The sequence below is a fragment of the Drosophila mojavensis genome, unplaced genomic scaffold (genome assembly GCF_018153725.1).
Source record: "Drosophila mojavensis isolate 15081-1352.22 unplaced genomic scaffold, ASM1815372v1 contig_36, whole genome shotgun sequence".
Classification (NCBI taxonomy): domain Eukaryota; kingdom Metazoa; phylum Arthropoda; class Insecta; order Diptera; family Drosophilidae; genus Drosophila; species Drosophila mojavensis.
This window is the reverse complement of record NW_025318858.1, coordinates 22,119,854-22,140,292: the sequence shown is the minus strand read 5'-3', so window position 1 is coordinate 22,140,292 and position 20,439 is coordinate 22,119,854. Positions and strand designations below refer to the sequence as shown.

The window sequence follows — 20,439 nt, the reverse complement described above, 5'->3', positions numbered from 1 at the left end:
ATTAAATCTGACTGTCAAGCTTATCAAATTTTGTAAATTCTCCCCCATAGACCCACTTCTCAAATACATCAAATCAATAGCATTTCTTTATCATTTTTTAGCAACAGCTTTTGCTAATATATTTTGCTCGTACATGCGCATAAATTCGTATTAATTATTTGCGGCTTGCCATATATATAATATAATATATGTATATATACTATAGTATATATCGTATGGGATACACAATTTGTTAAACGTACATATCAATTATCATTTGTATATATGTATATATATATATAGTATCGTATCTTAATGTTGCATGTATTGTATTGTACGGATGGGCAATTGCATCCCCTATCACTTAGCTACCGAGAAAAACAAAAGCGACTTAAAACATAGAAATGCTCAAAACTATGACATAAAATGAGGGAAGCCCACTAAAAACAATAACGTAACGTAACGTACTAAACGTAATACACAACGTAACGGCATTTTACAAATGACGTCAAAGAGTCTCTTTTCATTCTGACACTGAACTGGCATGAGGGTGCGAGCGGGAGAGTGCTGTGGTTTGGGAACTAGTCTAGGGTCTAGGGTTTAATTGAACTGGTTCTTTAGCTGCCAACTGTAAATTATTTACAGCATGTGAGTTCTCACAAATTGGATGTAGATATCTGAATAAGGCATACATTACTTGGAACTAGTTCTGATTTCAACCTCTTATTTAATACTTAAAATTTGTTAAATAAAACCTAAATTCGAAGCATATACGAAGATTAATACATATAACAGACGAGATTATGAACCAATTGAACTAGTCCTATTGCATTAGTTTTTTAAATTGGGTTTACTTAAAACTGTCTTAGCAAATTAAATTCGATAAAATTATAACCCAAAACATAATCAAAACTAACTCAGTTCAGTTCATCTAAAACTAGTTCACTTCAGGTGTCCTATGAACTATGTAAAATAATATATACGAGATATCTCCAATAGGTTTTGGGAGCAAATTCAAATGCGACTTAAGAGATAATATAACTAAAAGCTAAATAGAAAACTAGTTCCAACTTATGAGTATACTCTCCCGCTCTCCCACACTCAGCCGATGTCCCTGTCTCTCTCACTCTCTCTTAACAAAATAAACATGAACTTGAACTGTGAAATGCGTATGTGGCTAGTTGAGCTTAAGAACTAAAGGCGAGTGCGTTAATCTCATATTATTGCGCATGCTGCTGCAACTGTTGCTGTTGCTGCGGGGGCGGCGGCGGTGGTGGCTGTGGCTGTGGCTGTTGTTGATGCGACGCCGTTGACGTCGCCGGCGGCGGCGGGGGCAGCGCCACTGTGGGCGGAGGCGGCAACGGCGCTGCTCGCATATGCTGCATATGCGCCTGTGGCGCCATGTGCTGAAACATGTTGCAGTGCTGCTGCTGTTGCTGCTGCAGATGGTGTTGCTGCTGCTGCTGTTGCTGGTGTGCACTGAAGTGATGCTGCTGCTGCTGCTGCGCGGGATTGACATCGGGTGGCGTTTGCAATATAATCTCTGGCTCCAGATTCAGCGCCATGTCAGGATCGTCCGACTGCTGCTGAGGGCCGCCGCGCAACGAGGCAAGCGCCGCCGCCTGGGCGGCAGCCACTGCCGAGGCAGAGCTCGTCGCAGCGGCTGCGGCGGCAGCAGCACTTAAGCTACTCACATCCTGGCAGCCGTACTCCTGCTTGATGCCATTCGGTGGCGCTGGGTACAGTGTGGCGCCCAGATTCTGGTGCAATATGGGATGGCAGAGCTGGGGCATCAGCGTTACGCCGGGAATGGGCAGGGCGGGATGCCCAAAGCTGGGCGGCGGATACAGCTGCTGCAGCTTGTTCAGCTGCTGCAAATGCGTGGGCGTGGCATGGCCAGCTGGCGCCGACAACTGCGTCAGGCCAGACGTCGCGCTTGGCACATGGGACATGTTGCGGCGTCGCTGCTGCTGCTGCTGGTGCGCCGCCGCTGCAGCAGCTGCTGCCAGCTGATGCTGCTGTTGCTGCTGCTGCTGTTGGTGGTGTGTGGATGGCTGCTGCTGCTGTTGCTGCTGTTGTTGTTGCTGCTGATGCTGCTGCTGTTGCTGCTGCTGTTGTTGTTGTTGTTGCTGTGTCTGAGGCGTCGATATGATCACCTCAGGTTCAACAGGCACTGGCGGTATAATGGCCGCAAACTCGGGCGGCAGTTGTGTGGGATCAGTCACCAGGAGACCCTTCTTGCGCTCCTTGCGTATCTTATCACGTAGCTTCTCCAGCTGCCGGAACGCCTCATTGGCGCGTCGCGCCTTCTTTCTATCACGATCGCGCTCCTGCTCCAGCCGGCGATACTCGGGATTCATGCGTTTGATGCGCTTCCGTTCACGATCTCTTTCGCGCTGTATCATTTTCTGGCGCAGCTCCTCCTCGGGCGTCAACTGAAAGTCAAATGGAGACGGGGAAAACTTATTAAAGCACAATGCGGCTGGCTCAAGCGATTGGGGTCGATTGTAGTCTGTATTGAAGGTCGAGCAGTCGTCTATTGTCTAATGATATATCTATCTATAACTAAAGGAAATCCCAGCCCCAACTACTTCAAGCTAACTCTGCAGTCGACGTCTGTCTCTGAGTGTATGTGTGTGTGTGTGTGGGTGTATGTATTCGTGAGTGTGCTTGTGTATGTGTATATGTATCTTATATATAATTTAGAAATATATATTGGAAAAATGCTACGTTAGCACGTCGTGCCTTCTTGCGAAATCTATCGCGCTCGCGCTCCATACGCCGATATTCGGGATTCAGGCGCTTGATGCGCTTTCGCTCTCGATCTCGCTCGCGCATGATGAACTTGTGGCGCGCCTCCTCCTCGGGTGTCATCAGCTGCAATATAGAGATGGGAAGCGATGGAAGAATAGTATCAAATACCAGAACTAAACTAAAAGCAGCTCAATGGGAAACAGTTCAATACAGAACAGAATTTTATTTTAGGTATAGAATTTCGTGCAGCTGAGCATGTATATGTCTAATGCTAATCAGTGGATAAATTTCATACAAGATAAAATAAAATGCATAATTTCAAATTATAGAAGTTTTTTTTTGAAAATTAAATTAACGCTCGTTCATCTCTGCTTGCGAGCGAGAATTCTTGAGAAGAGAACTTAACATTTCTATTAACAGTCAGAAGACAGAAATTTATCAATGCTTAAACTCTGCAGAAGCTTAACAGGACAACGGTCACAAATGTATATGGGGAAATTTTGGCAAGTGTTGTAAAATGTTGCTGTCATTTCTTTTTACAGCCATTAGACATATACATGTCAAAAGCGGGATACATGAAAACTGTTTCTGTTAGTGTTTTTTGTGTGCTTTAGCTTTAGTAATCAGTAATTTGAAACTAATCATATCTTGAAACGTTTCGCAGACTCCTAACACTGCCCTCTGGCTGGCGCATACAGTTCGGCAACAATGTCAACTTTATATTCGAGACGGACGATGTGCGTCACGCCTCCCCGGCAACCATATCACGCATGGGCATTGTCAACATGAGGTAAGTGATTTTGGTGGGAATACATAATCCGAGTGTATCACATTTGTTGCCAACTGAATATCACTCTAAATAGCTACGACTATTATCCCCTGACGGAAGTACTCAAGCATGAGCTGGAGAAGGAGCCATATGGCGATCTACTGCAAAGCTACATAGATGAAAATTTCAGAATAGCTTACGACTGGCTTCAAAATGAGCAATTGTTGGGGTAAGTAAACTAGCACAATATATCTAATTAATTTAAAGTAAGGTATGCAATAGTTCCTTGACAATGGGAACTATAAGCTGCTTCTTCTTCTTTAAAATCTTTCTAATTGTTTAATTAAACCTAAAAAAACACTTTGAATTCTTATCTACTGCCTATTTAGTCAAGTGCCTGGCATAAGTCGGTCCAGTTTGCTGCGCTCCCTGCTGCTGCAGCTGCACAATAGCCAGACGATCGAGGAGTATGGCGCAGCCACATTACGCACAATGCTCGGCTATGTTCCCAGCGAGCGGCAGCGAGAGTTCGCACAGCTGGTGCTGCAGCGCGCGAATCTCTATGTGGCACAGCCGAGTCATGCCGAGCTGAGCTACTACGACCCGCAGCGCAAAGCACTGGAGCAGCATGTGGTGGGCGTCATAGAGACGCCCGAGCATGGCAGTGAGCTCATTGTGACAGCTTATGTTAAATCATATCTGAGTATTATTAATTCGCTGCTGGAGCTGCCGGCTGGACGTGCGACGCCTTTCATATTGGTCGGTCCCAGTGGAGCGGGCAAGACGCTGCTGCTGGAGCAGGCGCTGCTGGAGTGCTCGGGCTACCAGCTGGCCAGCATCAATTGCTCCACACAGCTGACCGCTGGCTACGTGCTGCACACGCTGCGCACGCACTGCGTCACGGTGAGCGGCGTGCGTGGGCGGGAATATAAGCCGAAGCAGTCGAGGCTGGTGCTGTTCATGAAGAACCTGGACTTGTGCCAGCTGGATGCCTGGGGCGCCTGCGAGATAGTCGAGCTGCTGCTGCAACTGGTGCAGCGCGGCGGCTTCTATGCGGAAAATCTGGAATGGATCAGCGTCAGTGGGCTGCAAATTTGTGCGTCCATTAGTGGCAATTTGTCAAAAATTTCACCCCGCTACCTGGCCATCAATCAGTACGTGCGCGTGGCCCGGCCGAGTGCTGCCGATATGCTGGCCATCGTGCAGTGCCGCCTCGAGCCGTTGCTGCATACGCACTTCAAACCACCGCCTGGCAGTCCCATCAATTTGCAGCACGTCAGCGAGTGTCTAATGGAGTGCTTTGAAAAGGTAAAGTCGGTCGCCTGCCTGCTGCATTTGCTTTGAGCCTGATTTGCTTAGCTGGATTTCTCTATTTGCAGCTCCAGGCTGTTTTTACTGCGTCCACTGGTCCACAGCAACAGCAACAGCAGCAGCAGCAACAGCAGCAGCAGCAACAGCAGCAGCAGCAGCAACAGCAGCAGCAGCAGCAGTTGCATTATCAGTTTAGCCCCAAGTGCATTATGAAGCTCTTGGCGGCCCTCGTTTACTATCCGTCCACAGACTTCAATGAGGTAAGTGACTGCGTTTGCTGCTAATTGAATTCCCTCACTTGTGCCATTTCTCTGTCCTTTTGCAGGCTTTGCATTGTGAGCTGTTGGGCTTGTTCAGAGATCGTTTGGCCAGCGAGGAGCATGTGCAGCAGTTTGAGTCTATTCTGAAGCAAACTATGCGCAAATATCTAGGCAAGGAGGTGGGTGTAAATCTTATTTAGAATCTTTTTACCATTTCTCTGTCAAATGCTTTAAATCTTCATATTTCTAGAAAATCTACTACGTGCCCAAATCGCCAAAGTCTAAGGGACAACTGCAAGGACTCGCTCACGATGAGTGGCTGGAGGAGGTGCAAAGGCAAATTACAATATGCAGTAAGTAGTATATAGTATATGGGCTTTAAGTACTAGGCCTATCATAAAGGTTTTTAAAATAATATTGGACATACATAGTAATTCTATTCTGATACAATCTACAATTCTACATTTAATTTCTGGTACGCCTAAGCTAACCATTACTTATTTAGTTTCCCTATATATGATTTATATTCTATTTAAGTAGACATTCCACTGCGCAGATATTTAAAAGTCCAAGCCCTTTGCTGTTTCAAGATATGAGTAGTTCAGAGAGGTTTGAAGGAAAAAAAAGGAATAGTGAATAATAGACAAAAATAATACAATATGAATCGGGATAACTACACTGGGCCTTGGCGTCTGTTTGCGAAATCGATCTCGCTCCCGTTCCATTTGTCGATATTCGGGATTCATGCGTTTGATGCGTTTGCGCTCCCGATCTCGTTCCCGCATGATGAACTTTTGGCGTGCCTCCTCTTCGGGGGTCATCCACTGGAAGTACACAGAAAATGGGTTGAAAATGACAGAAACAGTTTCGAAACACAGGAGTAAAACTTTTGATTTGTTGGAAATTAATAAGAATAGTATGAAGTAAAAGTAGAAGTCAACTTCTAATAGGTAAAAGAAAATAGTTTGTTAATGTACAGATGAATCTTAAAGTTATGCTGTTAATTAAACAATGCTATGGGAATTATAGAATTTAATATGATAATTCAATGTTACTCTCAGCTTACTCTAAAGCTGCCTCATCCTCTAGGACTCTGTTAAATCTATGTTAACCTTGGATATTTGCTATTTAAAAACCCATTGAATTCTCATCTCTAGATACCGAAAGCTATAGCATTTCGGCACCCATCACGGAGGAGCTGCTGCAGCACACAGCCAAAGTAGCACGAATCCTCTCCCGCAACGATGCTCACTTGCTGATCCTGGCTGAAGCAGGTGATCGACACCTGGATGCCATCTATGCAGCTGCCACGCTGCAACAGGCCAAGGTCTTGACCTTACAGGGCAACGCCAGCTATGCTCTACCGGATTTCTACAACGATTTGAAGCTGGCAATGCAGACGGCAGCGCTGGAGCAGCAGATGAGCTATCTGCTCATCGATCATTGCTGGCTGAGCTATGTGCCCGATATTTTAAAGCCTAGTGAGGCCCTCTTGGAGGGTAGTGAAATACTGGAGCTGTTTGGCGACGATCTGGAAACGGTGGCCAGCACGCTGAAGCAGGCGGCACAGTTGGAGGGCTATCAGGAGTCGCTGGGTGCATTCTTTATGAAGCGTGAGTGTGTGGATGGAGTGAGAGAGCTGGAGTAATCATACTTGTTACATATCTCATATGCAATGCAGGTGCACGAGAGCATTTGCACTTGGTGCTGGTGCTCGAGCCGAGCAGTCCACAGCTGGCGGAGTACTTCAGCAGCTGCCCAGCCTTGATTCGTCAAATGGATATGCTCTACGTGCGTGCGGAGTCACGTGATACGCTGGCCATGCTGCCCAAGCAGTACATTGAGTTGCTCAACGAGGCGACGTCTGCGGCCGCGGGGCGTGGCAAGGTGCCCGTCTGCAGTCACTTCGGCGATGTGGCCGAAGAGCTGCCGCCAGAGCAGCCGGCGCATCGCTACTATCAACTCATCAGCAGCTACTTCTACATGTACAGCAATGCAGCTGCTGAGATTGATCGGCGCATGGGCAAGCTGCAGCTGGGTGTGGATAAGCTGGCTGCGGCGCATGCTCTGGTCGGCACACTGAAGGCCAATGCGACGGAGCAGGAGCAGGCGCTGGGCGAGAAGCGAAAGCTGGCCAATGATGCACTGCAAATGATCTCGGCGACGATGCACAATGCGAACGAGCAGAAGTCGAATATGCTGGAGCTGAAGCAGAAGACGCAGCAGAGCAGCGAGCAGCTGAAGCTGCGACAGCGCGAGATTCAGCAGGAGTTGGCAGAGGTGGAGCCGATCTTGGCGGAGGCCAGCAATGCGGTGGGTCAAATCAAATCCGAGGCGTTGTCCGAAATACGCTCGCTCCGCGCTCCACCCGAAGCCGTGCGGGACATACTGGAAGGTGTGCTGCGGCTAATGGGCATACGCGACACCTCGTGGAACAGCATGAAAACGTTTCTGGCCAAGCGCGGCGTCAAGGAGGACATACGCTCCCTGGACCCGGCACACATTAGCCCCGAGAACTGCCAGGCCGTGGAGCGCCTGCTGCAGGCAAAAGGTGACTCCTACGAGTCGAAGAATGCGAAGCGTGCCTCTGCAGCTGCCGCACCACTCGCTGCCTGGGTCCAGGCTAGCGTGCGTTACTCACGCGTCATTCAGAGCATCAAGCCACTAGAGCGCGAGCAAAATGAGCTGCAGCGCAATCTGAATGCCGCCGAGGATGAGATGCAGCAGCTGGCCAGCGGCCTGGACGATGTGGACAAGCGCGTGCAGAAGCTGTCTGCGAAGTTGCAAACCTACACGCAGGAGGCGGCCGTGCTGGAGCTGAAGCTGCAAGAGGCGGGCGCCACGCTGCAGGCAGCGGAGCTGTTGGTGGGCAAGCTGAGCGCCGAGTATGCCACCTGGAGCGAGCAGCTGGCCGAACTGAAGCGCGCTCACAAGACACTCGACAGCAAGACGTTGCTGCTGGCATTGGCCATCAATTACTATGCCGGCTGGGGAGTCGAGCAACGCGGGTAAGCTGAAGTCTGATATTAGAGCTAATATTCGTTGAATAGGACTAATGGAAGATGTCAGATTTAACTACTTAAATTCCCTTGCTCCCCTTTTACAGCGCCCTAATTAAACGTCTGAGCAAGGAATTCCAGCTCTCCGGCTCTGATGGCTTTGAGCTACGCCGAACTCTCGTCACAGAGCAGCAGCAAATCATTTGGGAAAGTCAAGGCTTAGCGCGCGACGCGCAGATCATTGAGAGCGCTGCGTTGCTGCGTGAGATGCTGGCGCTACCCTTTGGCAGTTGCCCAGTGCCGCTGCTGCTGGATCCCACCCAGACGGCGGGCCAATGGCTCAGCGCGCATCTGCGTGCAACGGGACGAGCGAGCGAGCTGACAAGCCAAGGCAACGAGCGACTATGCTACCAACTGGAGCTAGCTGTGCGCTTTGGCAAAACGCTGCTGGTGCTGGACTGCGAGCAGCTGCGCCCGCCGCTGTTGGAGCTGCTGCAGCTGCACATCTATGTGCGCTTCAACAAGCGCCAATTGGCAGTGGGCAATAAGCTGGTGGATCTCCATGAGGACTTCCAATTGGTGTTGATCAGCAAGTCTCATCGCCTGCAGCTGCTGCCGCCGGAGCAGCGAGGTCAAGTGAATCTGCTGCGCTTCACGGTGACAGCCACTGGGCTGGCCGATCAGCTAATGTCCAAGGCGATTGTGCTGAAGAATCCGGCACTGGAGCAGCAGCGCATCGAGCTACTGCAGCGAGAGGGCGAGCTACTGAAGCAGCGCATGGCGCTCCAGGACAAGCTGCTCGAGCAGCTCTCCAAGGCCGAGGGCGACATTCTGCGCAACGAGCCGCTCCTGGCCAGCCTGAACGAGGTGAAGCGCAGCAGCGCCGAAATCGATGCGGCGCTGGAGCAGAGCGGACAGGTCAAGCAAACGCTGCTCTCACAATTTGGTGCACTGCGTGAGCTCTGCGAGCAGGCGGCCAACTTCTACGCTGGCCTGACGCAGGGCTACGAGCTGTCGGCCCTAGTCTACATTGAGCTCTTCCTGGGCGCATTGCGTGCTCAGGATGCTCAGCAGCTGCAGCAGCAGCAGCTGTTCGAGCGCCTCGTCCGCAGCGTCTATCTGCATCTGGCGCGTGCAACACCTCGCGAAAGTCAATTAACACTGGCCTTGTGGGTTTGCCGGCAAGCCTTCGGTTCCGCCATCGGCGCCAAGGAGTGGGAGCTGTTTGTCAGCAACTTCATGGGCAGCGCCGATGGCAGCTGTCAACTAAGTGGCGGCCTGCCCGACTGCATGAGCCGCGACTCACAATTGAAGCTGGCGCTGCTGCTGCAACAGCTGCCGGACCTCAAGGCGCAACTGCAGCTGGACAAGGATTACGTGTGGCGCGGCTTTATCGAACAGCAAACGGACGATATACTGCGTGAGTAAACAAATTATCTGATTAGTATATGAATGTGTTAGTTATATGATCTTGCTAAATACCTATTGAAGGAGTATGATGTCCTTAGGACCTTAGTTGAGCTCTCCTCTGAACTGGACAACTTTTATTCTAAGATCTCTAGACATAGTCTGGATATATCAGTCACTGCTCCTCAATCCGTCATTCAGTTCTTAGTTTTTCATTAAACAATTAACATCATTTGCCTCCTTAGGACGTCAGGTCCTCCATAACAGAGATAGAATTCATATCTGTCATCGACAATTTCAGTTTAGCAGGCTCCACTCTGTCTGGACACTTCCTCCTTCTAGGACCTATAGACTCAGGCTGCATACATTAAGCGACTGTTTCTGTTTCTCCTTATTCAGCCAATATCAAGTCGCACTTTCAACGCGTCCTAGTGGCACAAATCTTTCGACCCGATTTACTGATCACACAACTACGTTTGGCAAGTAGCCAATTGTTGGGTTTGGCCCCAGAGGCGGCCACACAGCCAACCGTGCAGCAGCTGCTGGAGCAGAGCAGCTGCGATCGTCCCATATTGATGATCAGTCAACCCGAACTAGATCCAGCCACAGAGCTGCGTGGCGTGGCTCTGAAGAAGTGGGGACCACAGAAGTACGTGGAGCTGGCCATAGGACGAGGCAGCGAGCAGCGCGCCTTGGCGGCCATGCGGCAGGCAGCGGGCCAGGGTCAGTGGCTGTGCGTGAAGAATGTGCATCTGGTGCCCGAGTGGCTGGGCCAGATGGAGTGTGAGCTGAGCGAGCTGCACAAGTCTCAGGAGTTTCGCCTATGGCTGCTCTGCGAGTCCACCAAAGGCTTCAGCGAGGCGGCTGTTTACAAGTGTCTCAAGGTGCGATACGAGCAGCCGCGCGGCCTCAAGCAGCAGGTGCAGCGAATGCTGCAGAACTACGCCGGCCTCCAGCCTGAGTCGGCTAGCAAACAGCCTGCGAAGTGCTTGAAGATGCGCCTGGTGCTCTTCCTGCTGCAGGCCGTGCTGCAGCAGCGCCGTCAGTATATACCCCAGGGCTGGTCGAAGTACTACGAGTTTGGCGAGGCAGACCTCAAGGCAGCTCTCGGCGTGCTGGGCTGGCTGGACGCGCAGCTGAACAGCGGACGTTGCGATTGGACGCTGATGCAGCGTCTCTGCGAGGCAGTGGCCTATGGCGGGCGAATGAACAACGAACGGGATGTGGACATACTAAGGAGCTATCTATCCCAATTTTGCTGTGCGGATGTCCTCAGCAATCGCTGGCAGCCACTGGGCCTGCCTGGCTCCATGCCCACCAGCGCCCAGCTGCAGGATTACTATGCGGCCGTTGATCGATTGCCCGATGTGGATGAGCCGCGCATGTACGGACTCGCCAGTCAGGCGCAGCAGCAGCGCGAAATGGAGCAGGCGCGTCTAGTCATCAAGGAGCTACGCGCATTGCAGTTTGGCGGATCTGCGGCTGGCAGCGAATTGGCCACGCCCAACTCCAGGCAACGACTGGAACAGCAAATCAAACCTTTGCTCAGCTTGTGGAGGAAATTGGCCCACGGCTGCACTATAGCCCAGACGGCAAAGGAGGCAGCACTCACTAGTGGTACAGCCACGCCCATGCCCACGCCCTGGACGCTGTTTGTGCTCGCCGAGCTGCAGCTGGGCGCTCAGCTTTACAGAGCCGTGCATCAGCTGCTGTCGCAGCTGCACAATTGGCTAAAGGAGACGACGGGCAGAGCGGAGCAGCCAGCGGATGTGGATGCCAGCACAATGCTAGCGCTGGCCGAGCAGCAGGTGAGTGGGAAAAATGGGAAGGGCTGATAGAATGTCGAGGCAGTGCTGCAGTATAATGGTGCCTCACTAGTTAGAAATTTAAGCTATCCTGCTTGCATAAATAAATTCAAAATTAAAGTACATTAATTCGATTACAAATAAACTTAGAAAATGGTAAAGTACAGTGAACACTTTCTTGCAGAAACAATTAAGACTATATTTCAGTTTGCGTACAGACTTTTAACTGTGGTCTGTACTCTTATATACATATATGTATGTATGGAAGAAATATTATAAATACTATATGGAGGGCTTCAATGGAAATATTGTTAAGAGGCATGAGATAGAAGATAGAACATTTTGTACTTTGTACAAAAACTAGTTTTTACAAAAATTAAAATACGTTTTTCATAATTTTAAAAATATTGGATTGGATCCAAATTTTGTTATATATGTATAAATGTCCTTATAGATTTGCGTAGGTGACACACCATAATTCTATAACACATTCAAGTTCAAGTATTTAATGAACTATGCAGCATCATTATATACTTTATATGGAATACTATGAACAAATTTTGGTTTGCTTTCTTGTAAGTCCTTTTTTTTAGTACCCAGTCCATTTATGATATAAAAATAATTTTAAGAAAACTTCACATAGTTATCTGATTAAATATAGTATAGTATTGTTAATCTACTCTTATCTGGATACAGTTATGGGGTATTATAGAAGACTTCAACTCACATCTGATATTCTCTACTCATATCTTGATCTAGCTATAATGTTGTAGACATTATCTATATGTAGACATTATCTATAGCTATAGTAGACATTTTAAGCATACTAAAGCCAAAATCTCTTTCCTATTCGTATACAATCAACTGCTATAACTTTAATATTCCTCCTTTTCCTCAATCTCCTCCTTCACGCAGGTGCCCCACAGCTGGCAGAAGCTGTGGCCCGGTCCGAGCAGTAGCAGCGCCGTTGACTACCTGCGCGGTCTGATGGTGCGTGCGGAGGCAGCGGAGCAGCGCTTTAAAGAGTCGCTGCAGGTGGAATTCGGCCAGGAGCTGAATCTGAAGCAGGTCTTCAACTGCGAGAATCTGTTGGCCTGCTTAAAGTTGCAGCAGGCGCGCAAATGCAGTGTATCCACGCAGCGACTCCAATTGCAGTGTGCGACGACCAGCGATAGGGCAGGAGGAGCTGGGGATCTGCTTTTGCTTAAGCTGGCGCCGCTTAAGGTGAGTTTTTCTCTGTTGCCTTTTTTCATGCAGACATATACATTTAGTTTGCCTGGTGCGTGCTGTTGTCTGTCCGCGTCGCCGTCTCAACCGCCTGCCTGCCTGTCTGTCTGTCTGTCAATCAACGCTATCTCTTTTCATTGCTTGGCTGCTGAACTCTTTTGTCTTTTTCTTTCCTTTTTTGTTTTTTTTTTTTTTCGCTTTGCTTACCTTGCCCATCTTGGCCATAAAGTGAGTCTCCAGCTTGACGTTTTTTGTTTGTTTACCACTTGATTAGAATTAAATTTAATTTATATTTACAACATTTAGTTTGCGATTGCTGCAGAATTTGATTTCTCTGCAGTTTTTCGCTTTTTTCACGCCGCTTCTTTTTGTTTATTTGATTGACATTCCGGCGCTCTGTTAACTTGGAACCAGGGCTGCACAGCACTGCTGTTGTCTGTCATCTAATGCAAGTATTTTATGGGTATCACCTCTAAGAAAAATAAATAAATAGCAGAAATTTCACTGTTTGAAAACAATAAAATATTGTTGAAATTGAACTTATTTTATATACATATTCAGAATTATTGATTTACTATACTTTGCACCTATTCGAATTTCGAATAAAAGTAGCTCTATTACATATTTGCTCCTCCTGTTAAAATATTCATATGACTATTAACAGTGTGGAGCAGTATTCTATTATGTTAAAATTGGCACTCTGGCACAAGTTCGTTAAATGAGCACTTTCGTTAAGTGTTGCACTGTATCGTAGATCGTAGTCATAGATGGGTTCATGTACAGACTAAGACACATATGGTTGTTGTCTAAATATATAACTGTTGCATTTCTTCAGCGATATCAAATACACTATATTTATTTCCAACTCCATTAGCTTGATGGTAACACGCAGCTACTCAACAGCAGCGAGTCGAATCCATTTTACATCACATACAAAATCACAAACAACGAAGCGAACGTCACTGAGGATAAGTTCAAGAAAATCGATCGCTTTGCCAGCAACAGGCAGCACACCGACGAGCGCATTACCCTGCCGCTGTACAGCAGAGCCAGCCGGGACAAGCTGATCTGCCATTTGCAACTGGATGCCGTTGGCGCCACGGCGGAGCAAGTTCTTCTCGCCGGCACAGCCCTCATCGTCGAAGACTATTGAAGATAGTCCCAGAGAAAAAAATCAGATTTAATCTATTTCAAATCTCCCATCTATTGAAACTCATCCCAGAAAACGGAATCCAACATATAAATAAATATGCAAGCTCCGCAATACAAATAGAGTGGAAAGACAACGGCCATAAGCGTCATTTTGATTGTAAACAAAATTTGATAGCAATAGCAATTCCAAAATTTTGAATTTATACAAAATGTAAATGAGAAATGAAAGAAATCAAAATGAATCAATTTGAAATACAAAAATTTTTAGCTTGCTTTATGATGAAATAAATGAGAAATTTTAAATGCTACAATTAGTATTTAATACCGACCCAAACTCTGAATATACCAAATCAAGATTGTCTTTTATGCCCTGAATCTGAAAATGGGAAATCCGGGTGTAATGGTTAAAAGTATGTAACAGCCAGCCCCCAATAAAGTATATATATTATTGATCAGGGCGACGAGCGATATAGTCCTGTCCGTCTGTTTGTCTGTTCGAACGCGTCGATCTCAGAAGATATAAGAGCTAAAGAGTAGAAATAGATTTTCCTAGGTCCGTGTATATCATACGCATATCGAGCTATTCTCCACAAGTCGATAACCAATACCGTTCTGTTGTTATCGATTAAAAACTATATCGAAAATAAGTTTTTAAAATATATCTCTTACATCTTACTTTTTATTAAAATTAGTATTATTCTTATCCAGATTATTATTATTATATTTTAAGTTTTATAAATACAATCTTGAGGAACTTAGAGTGCTCTAGACTGCTCACCTGGAAAATTCCCGGAAAAAACTCGAACCCTTTGAAGATTCTTACAAAGTTTTAGTTCCGCCTCGAACTAGTTAAATTCATATTTAGTTCCTTCTTCCAGCATATTGACTTTCGCTGCTTTTCTAATTCTTCTTCTAGCTCAGCTACAAATGCCCGACTGTCAAAGCGCCGCTGAGACTCATTCAAAACTCTATAGTCTTAATTAAATGTGAAGTAAATTGATTATATTTAATTGAAATTGTTTTAATGGCAATAAACATTTGCAGCATTTGAGCCTGAGATTCATTGAAATAATTCAGGCACAAAACTGTTTTATGAGCTTGAATATATATGTATTTACTTATACATGTGTGTGCTTGCGTGTGGGTGTGTGGGTGTGTGGGTGGGCTCACATTAGCCTCGTCATAATCTGAACTAATTGCAACCACAAAATGGCAGCAACAAGAGCAGCCACAATTGAAGTGGGCCATAAATGTTTTGGGTCTCAGTTTTACATGCGTCGCGTAGTTTGCCAAGATATTTGGGCCGCAGACCAAGCACCTACACGTGACACGCCCACCGCCCCCCTGTCTCGGCCACCTGCTTTTGGCAAAAGTTGCTTAAGTTTAATTAAGTGGCATTATGTTCAATTAGGCAAAAGTTTCGAATATGCAAATTAACACAATTTGTGAGCAAAGTGCTCAGGCGGGATGAGAAGCGAACGGGCGAACGGGAGAACAAACGGACGGACGGATGGACGAGCGGACGGACGGGCGGATGGATGGCAGTTGCGGCAGCAACATTTGCTTCTGTGGCAGACAAATTGCTTTTTGTTGCTCATTTGAAAAACACAAATCAAAGCAAATGACAACAGCAGCGCCGCCTGCGTTAACGTTGTGGGCGTGGCCGAATTATAAATATTGTTCAGAGCTTTTAGTTTTTGGACATTGCGAAGCGCTATAAATAAGTTATATGGACATATAATAGAAGTCAGTGGAGCGGAAATTATATTAGCCAACAGAAAGCAAGCCCACAGATGGAGAGAGAGAGAGAGATAGCGATACCTAAGAGACGGAAAGTGGGAGGGGATGGATTAGGCTATAGCATACAAAATAAATTTCTAAGAATTTGGTTACGAACAATGCGAATTTGGTTATAAAAGGCTCTAGAGATTTGAAGCATCCATTAAGCTAACTGAGATGATATTACTGTAAAGCAGACGTCTCTAAATTCTCAAGGTATTAAGGAGTAAATTTCCGCGAATAAGCTAAGCAGTTAAGAGTTCTGGAATAGGTCCTGAATTTAAGCAAAGTATGAGCTGATGAAGCTAGAGTATTGCTATATGCAATATTTTTTACACTATTTTGTATTTTAGCAGCTCTTTAAGATAGTTGTTATACTCATTCTCGAAATGAGACGAGCATATAGGTTTTGTATGATTGCAAATTGGTAACACATGCCTCGAATCATAAAGTGTCTAGATATTCTCTGTAAATTGGAAAATGCATTTCCCGGTATTTCAGTAACTGCATGGAAATTGAAGAGCGGGCGAGTGAAATTTGAAACGATGAAATATAGTGGTATAGTATATACGCCAAAACTTTTGTGACTTTCTTGCATACAGTACAATAGAAGTATTTTCTTTTTCTTTTAGTATGCATTTTTCTGCTGAGGTAAAAATTGATAAATGTTTTACTATATTTATTCATATTTATATTTAAATTTGTTTAGATTTTAAAAATAATATTTGAACATATTTCAGATTTTAGCTAAAAAAAAAAAAAAAGAAAGACAGCGAAAAATTGAAAAAAAAGACAGTATGCAAAAAAATAAAAAAATACATTAAAAATGCTTATACATAAACTTTTATTTAATCAGTAAATTTTTGTTTTTAATCTAATTTTATTTTTTATGTTATTGGTTCTCATTTTAACTTTGTGGTACTATATCCATCTTAATTTGCATCTTCAAAATAAAATTACTTCTCTATTTCAGCATTCAGCATTTAAGCCCAACTTCGCATATAACCCCTATTCAATGGCCCAGCACTCGGCATTTACAGTTAAGTGTAGTTTCGGAACAATTCAAAGTCTTCGACGTGCACTCGATTAGATATTCACTTGAGCTCAAAGTTCGTCCTCTGCCAGAGTTTGTCAAACGTTTGATGATGACATTTCAAATGTTCAATTAGAATTTGATAGGCGTGGCACATGTGTCCTTCTCCCTCACACTCAGTGTGTGTGTGTGTGTGTGTGTGTGTGTCTGTCATCTGAGTTCACGTTTCAATAAATGCAAGGAAACAACTGGATATCCTTGTAATCCTTTGGGCAGAGCAACAAACATTTAGCAGCTGCCTCTAATTGCATTTGCCTCGGCTTCAATGTCAAGGATTACAAATTAATTAAAGTATAAAGCATATGAGACATGAATGTCTCTCTCTACCTCTCTGCATTTCTCTTACCCTCTCCCTGTAAGGATCACATTTGTCTCTGGCCGAACGGCACCTACACTTGCCATAATTGTACGCCTGCCAAATGTGATTAGTCTCGCCTCCGTTCGCGTCGTCGATGCGCTTGAACTTAAGAGTCGGCCTAAAAGGGTCACGACATTAGCCGTCACGTAAATTTCCATTGTCTGCCCTCTGTGCGACCGGCTTCATTAATTGGCCAATTGAGAGGGCTTGCTTCAGCTCAGTTGACGAAGCAGACTTGATTCGCATTTGTCATTTTCCCATAAATTTACTTGATTTGGGTTTCGTTAGTTCGTATTGAATGATTTGCTTTTTATTGGCAGTAATGAAAAGGAATAAACTTATAGGAATTAATAGGAATAAACTTATAATCTTAAGTCTTCTTTACGAAGCGAAAGAGGCATATTGGTTTAGTTTGTTTGATGATAGTAGAGGTTATTAGTGGTAATAGTAGTAGTAATTGTTGTTGTAGTAGTAAATCAGTGTTTCTTCTCAGTATTTCCTAGTTTTTCTAAGTCTTTCCTCCAAATCCTTCCTCCAAGTCTTCCCTTTAAGTATTTCCTCAAAGTATATCCTCAAACTCTTCTCTTTAAATGTTTACTGGAAGTCTTTCCTCTAAGTATTCCCTCTAACTATTTACTCCAAGTATTTCCTCCAAGTATTTACTCCAAGTATTTCCTATAGTAGTTCCTCTAAGTATTTCTTTTATGTGTTTCCTCTAAGTATTTCCGCTAAGTATTTCAATTTCATTTCACTGCGCTGAACGACTGACCCCCCTGGACCCCCCACTAGGCCTGGGCGACTGAAGAAATGCTGCAGCTGCTGCCCTATATATAGGGCCACTTTCACTCACAGTCTAAGGCGCTCTCAAAGGTGCTTTAAGGGACCAATGGGAACACTCTCTGAGGCTGCAAGCATTCTAACTTCGTTGTTCATAAATATAAATACAAAGAAGTTAGTACTGCTTTATACATATGGACAACTCAAATGATCTGTAATTATTCTTGATCCCTTGCTTTTCTTAGGCAGACAGGCGGAGAGAAATGCTGTGGGATAGACAGAGAAGGCGAAAGCTGAGGAGATAAAACCTTTTGAAATGCTGCGAGATCAAATAGACTTGAAATATTATAAAATATCATAGAATAAATAAATAAATATTCAAAGACAAAAGACTTATAACTACAGGCTGACTCATCAATTATTATTACTATTATTATACCATGAACCCATTGAAAATAGGAAATCAGGGTATAATGGTTTTGTTGAAATGTATGTAACAGGCAGAAAGAGGCGTGGCAGAGCCCACAGGGTATATATTGTATATTCTTGATCAGGGCGATCAGCTGAGTCGATTTGGCCCTGTCCGTCTGTCCGTATGCTTGAACGCGTCGATTTCCGAAAATATAAGAGCTAGAGACTTCAAATGTTGTTTAAAATGTCCTATATATAGCGCGGATATCGAATTTGTCACTAAAAATCGATAACTCATCCCGTTACTTTTTATCGATAAAAAACCTTTTCGAAAATCAGTTATAAATTTATATCTCCTACATCTTAAAAGCTAGAGTCTCCAAATTTTAAATGTAGATTCATATGTACTTTACAGAATTTCGGCTTTTGTTGTAATTCACCCCCCACCCTTATATCCCCCCTTCATCCCTAAATTTGTAGAAAGCGTTTTTTAAGAGACTTGTGCTTTGGCAAATTCACGCATTTCATTATTATAGTCACGATCTAAAAGAAAAAAAAAAGAAAATTTATTAAACAATTAAATTCTCAAAGTAAGCGCACACTGCGTGCTTATGCGTAGGTGCCTGTGTGCGTGTGTGTGTGTGTGTGTGTATGTGATTCTTGTGTAAGCAGAAAGATGCGAAAAATGATTGAAATAGCTGTTGCTCGAAGGGTTCAGGGGATCTCGTAGCCGAGCAGTCTCGACTAGAGCTTCCTTACTTGCTTGATATGAAGTGAATAACTGTGAGTCTCAAGTTATGTTTGCAAGGGCGATCTATTCAATAGAAATACATTTAAAATATATTCAAATTGATTTCAGTATTTCATTTTAATTACAGTTTACACACACACTACAATCTTAGCCTGCGGCCCATATGAATCAATATGGTAGACATCAAAATTCAGCTAATAATCCAAGTAGTTGACTAAATACTCAGTAATCATATCATGAGATGCCTCGCTGGTGTGGGAGCTCACACCTTTGCCACTTGAAACGTATATTCCCCAGCCAGGTGCTGTCTAACATCCATTATCTACGTCTTTCCTCTGTCTCGCCCTCGCTCTCGCTCCGTTGGCATGGTAAACACAGGTGCTAATTTTCACATGCGGTTTGGTTAATGAAATCATTTCGAAAGTTTGCCACGCTGAGCTCTTGACTTACTTTCGGGCGGGCCATTCTGTGAAAGCGCTGGAAAACCGCCAGGCAACTAAAATGCCAGCAACAACAACAACAACAACAACAACAATAACAACAGCCGGAAAGCATACAGGCAGATTGAGCGAACGACAACCTGCTGCAAGTGGCTTTCGATGTGTTGTACCATAAAGTTTTGGCCAAGTCTCTGTCAAGGACGTGAATGGTATGGGAATCGCTCTGTTGCCGTTGGCACATGCAAAATCTGCTCACCAAGCGAAAAAAAAAGAAGGAGAAGACAACACTGAAATCCCTAGCAGCATGACCAACAAAAATGACAACAACAACAACAACAACAGTAACTGCATCTACGCAAACTTTTGCAAAACCGCACGAAAACTTTTCAAGATTCACAACTGCAACACTCGAAGCGTGCTGAAACTGCAACACACACATGCCTATACACACACACACACACACATGCCTATACACACACATATATACACATGCACACACAAACGCACACATACATTCATGCATACACACACTTCAGCATACACAAACACAGTCAGATGCATTCATATGCACAGAGGTAGATAGAGAGAGAGAGAGAGAGAGGCAGAGAGAATGCGATACATTCATAGACATATACACATATCCACACACACACACACACACACGCATACCCACTCTTACACACACACACACACACACATCCTGCATATCCTGCCTGTTTACCAAATGAGTTTTCTCTTAGTTTGTTTTAAATGCCTGCAGCTCTCACTTTACCTCGCCTTCGTAACACGCAACACGCACCAGTAAACCACCCCACCCGCCCGCCACGATGCCATCAAATATTTATATGCATCTAAATTGAAGTAGAAGGAGGCCATCACAGGACAGCTGTAGAAATCGGTCCGGATCTGTTTTGGTGTAATGAACAGATAACTGCTGGCTAATTGTTGTGTGGCATTCATTTGCGAGGGGCAATGCAGCAGTTGCCGTTGTTGTTAGTGTTGTTGCTGCAGTTGCTGTTGCTGCAGTTGCTGTTGCTTCTGTGCTTCTGCACTCTGGAAAAGTTTGCGTCTAAGTATTTATTTTGATTTGATATGCGCATAAATTTGCATTCTGTTTCATTTAGAAATTATCATAGCTAGAAGTCAGCTAGTCAACACATTAGAAGA

At 45.1% G+C, this 20,439-nt stretch overlaps 2 protein-coding genes across 7 annotated transcripts; one reads left to right on the top strand and one right to left on the bottom strand.

The window, feature by feature from the left end:
* Positions 1-82: 82 nt before the first annotated feature.
* On the bottom strand, positions 83-12,961 carry LOC6577514 (mediator of RNA polymerase II transcription subunit 15). Of its 6 annotated transcripts, none has more exons than XM_032728764.2 (4): positions 12,719-12,948; positions 5,730-5,897; positions 2,725-2,856; positions 83-2,414 (listed from the first exon to the last, which is right to left on the bottom strand). In XM_032728764.2, exons 1-4 carry the CDS (start codon positions 12,734-12,736, stop codon positions 1,200-1,202), a joined length of 1,533 nt encoding a protein of 510 aa, XP_032584655.1. In that variant the 5' UTR covers positions 12,737-12,948; the 3' UTR covers positions 83-1,199. The 6 variants fall into 6 exon arrangements, with proteins under 6 accessions (XP_032584655.1, XP_032584654.1, XP_015021198.1 ...); XM_032728763.2 differs by having other exon boundaries at positions 2,710-2,856; positions 12,719-12,947; XM_015165712.3 differs by having other exon boundaries at positions 2,710-2,856; positions 5,751-5,897; positions 12,719-12,942.
* On the top strand, positions 3,134-13,863 carry LOC6577513 (cytoplasmic dynein 2 heavy chain 1). The gene is made up of 12 exons (XM_015165711.3): positions 3,134-3,523; positions 3,597-3,731; positions 3,892-4,810; positions 4,882-5,073; positions 5,139-5,252; positions 5,324-5,426; positions 6,231-6,686; positions 6,755-8,081; positions 8,180-9,492; positions 9,879-11,287; positions 12,200-12,508; positions 13,386-13,863. The coding sequence occupies exons 1-12, from the start codon at positions 3,504-3,506 to the stop codon at positions 13,662-13,664; spliced, it is 6,576 nt and encodes a 2,191-aa protein (XP_015021197.3). The 5' UTR covers positions 3,134-3,503; the 3' UTR covers positions 13,665-13,863.
* The last annotated feature ends 6,576 nt before the right edge of the window (positions 13,864-20,439 follow it).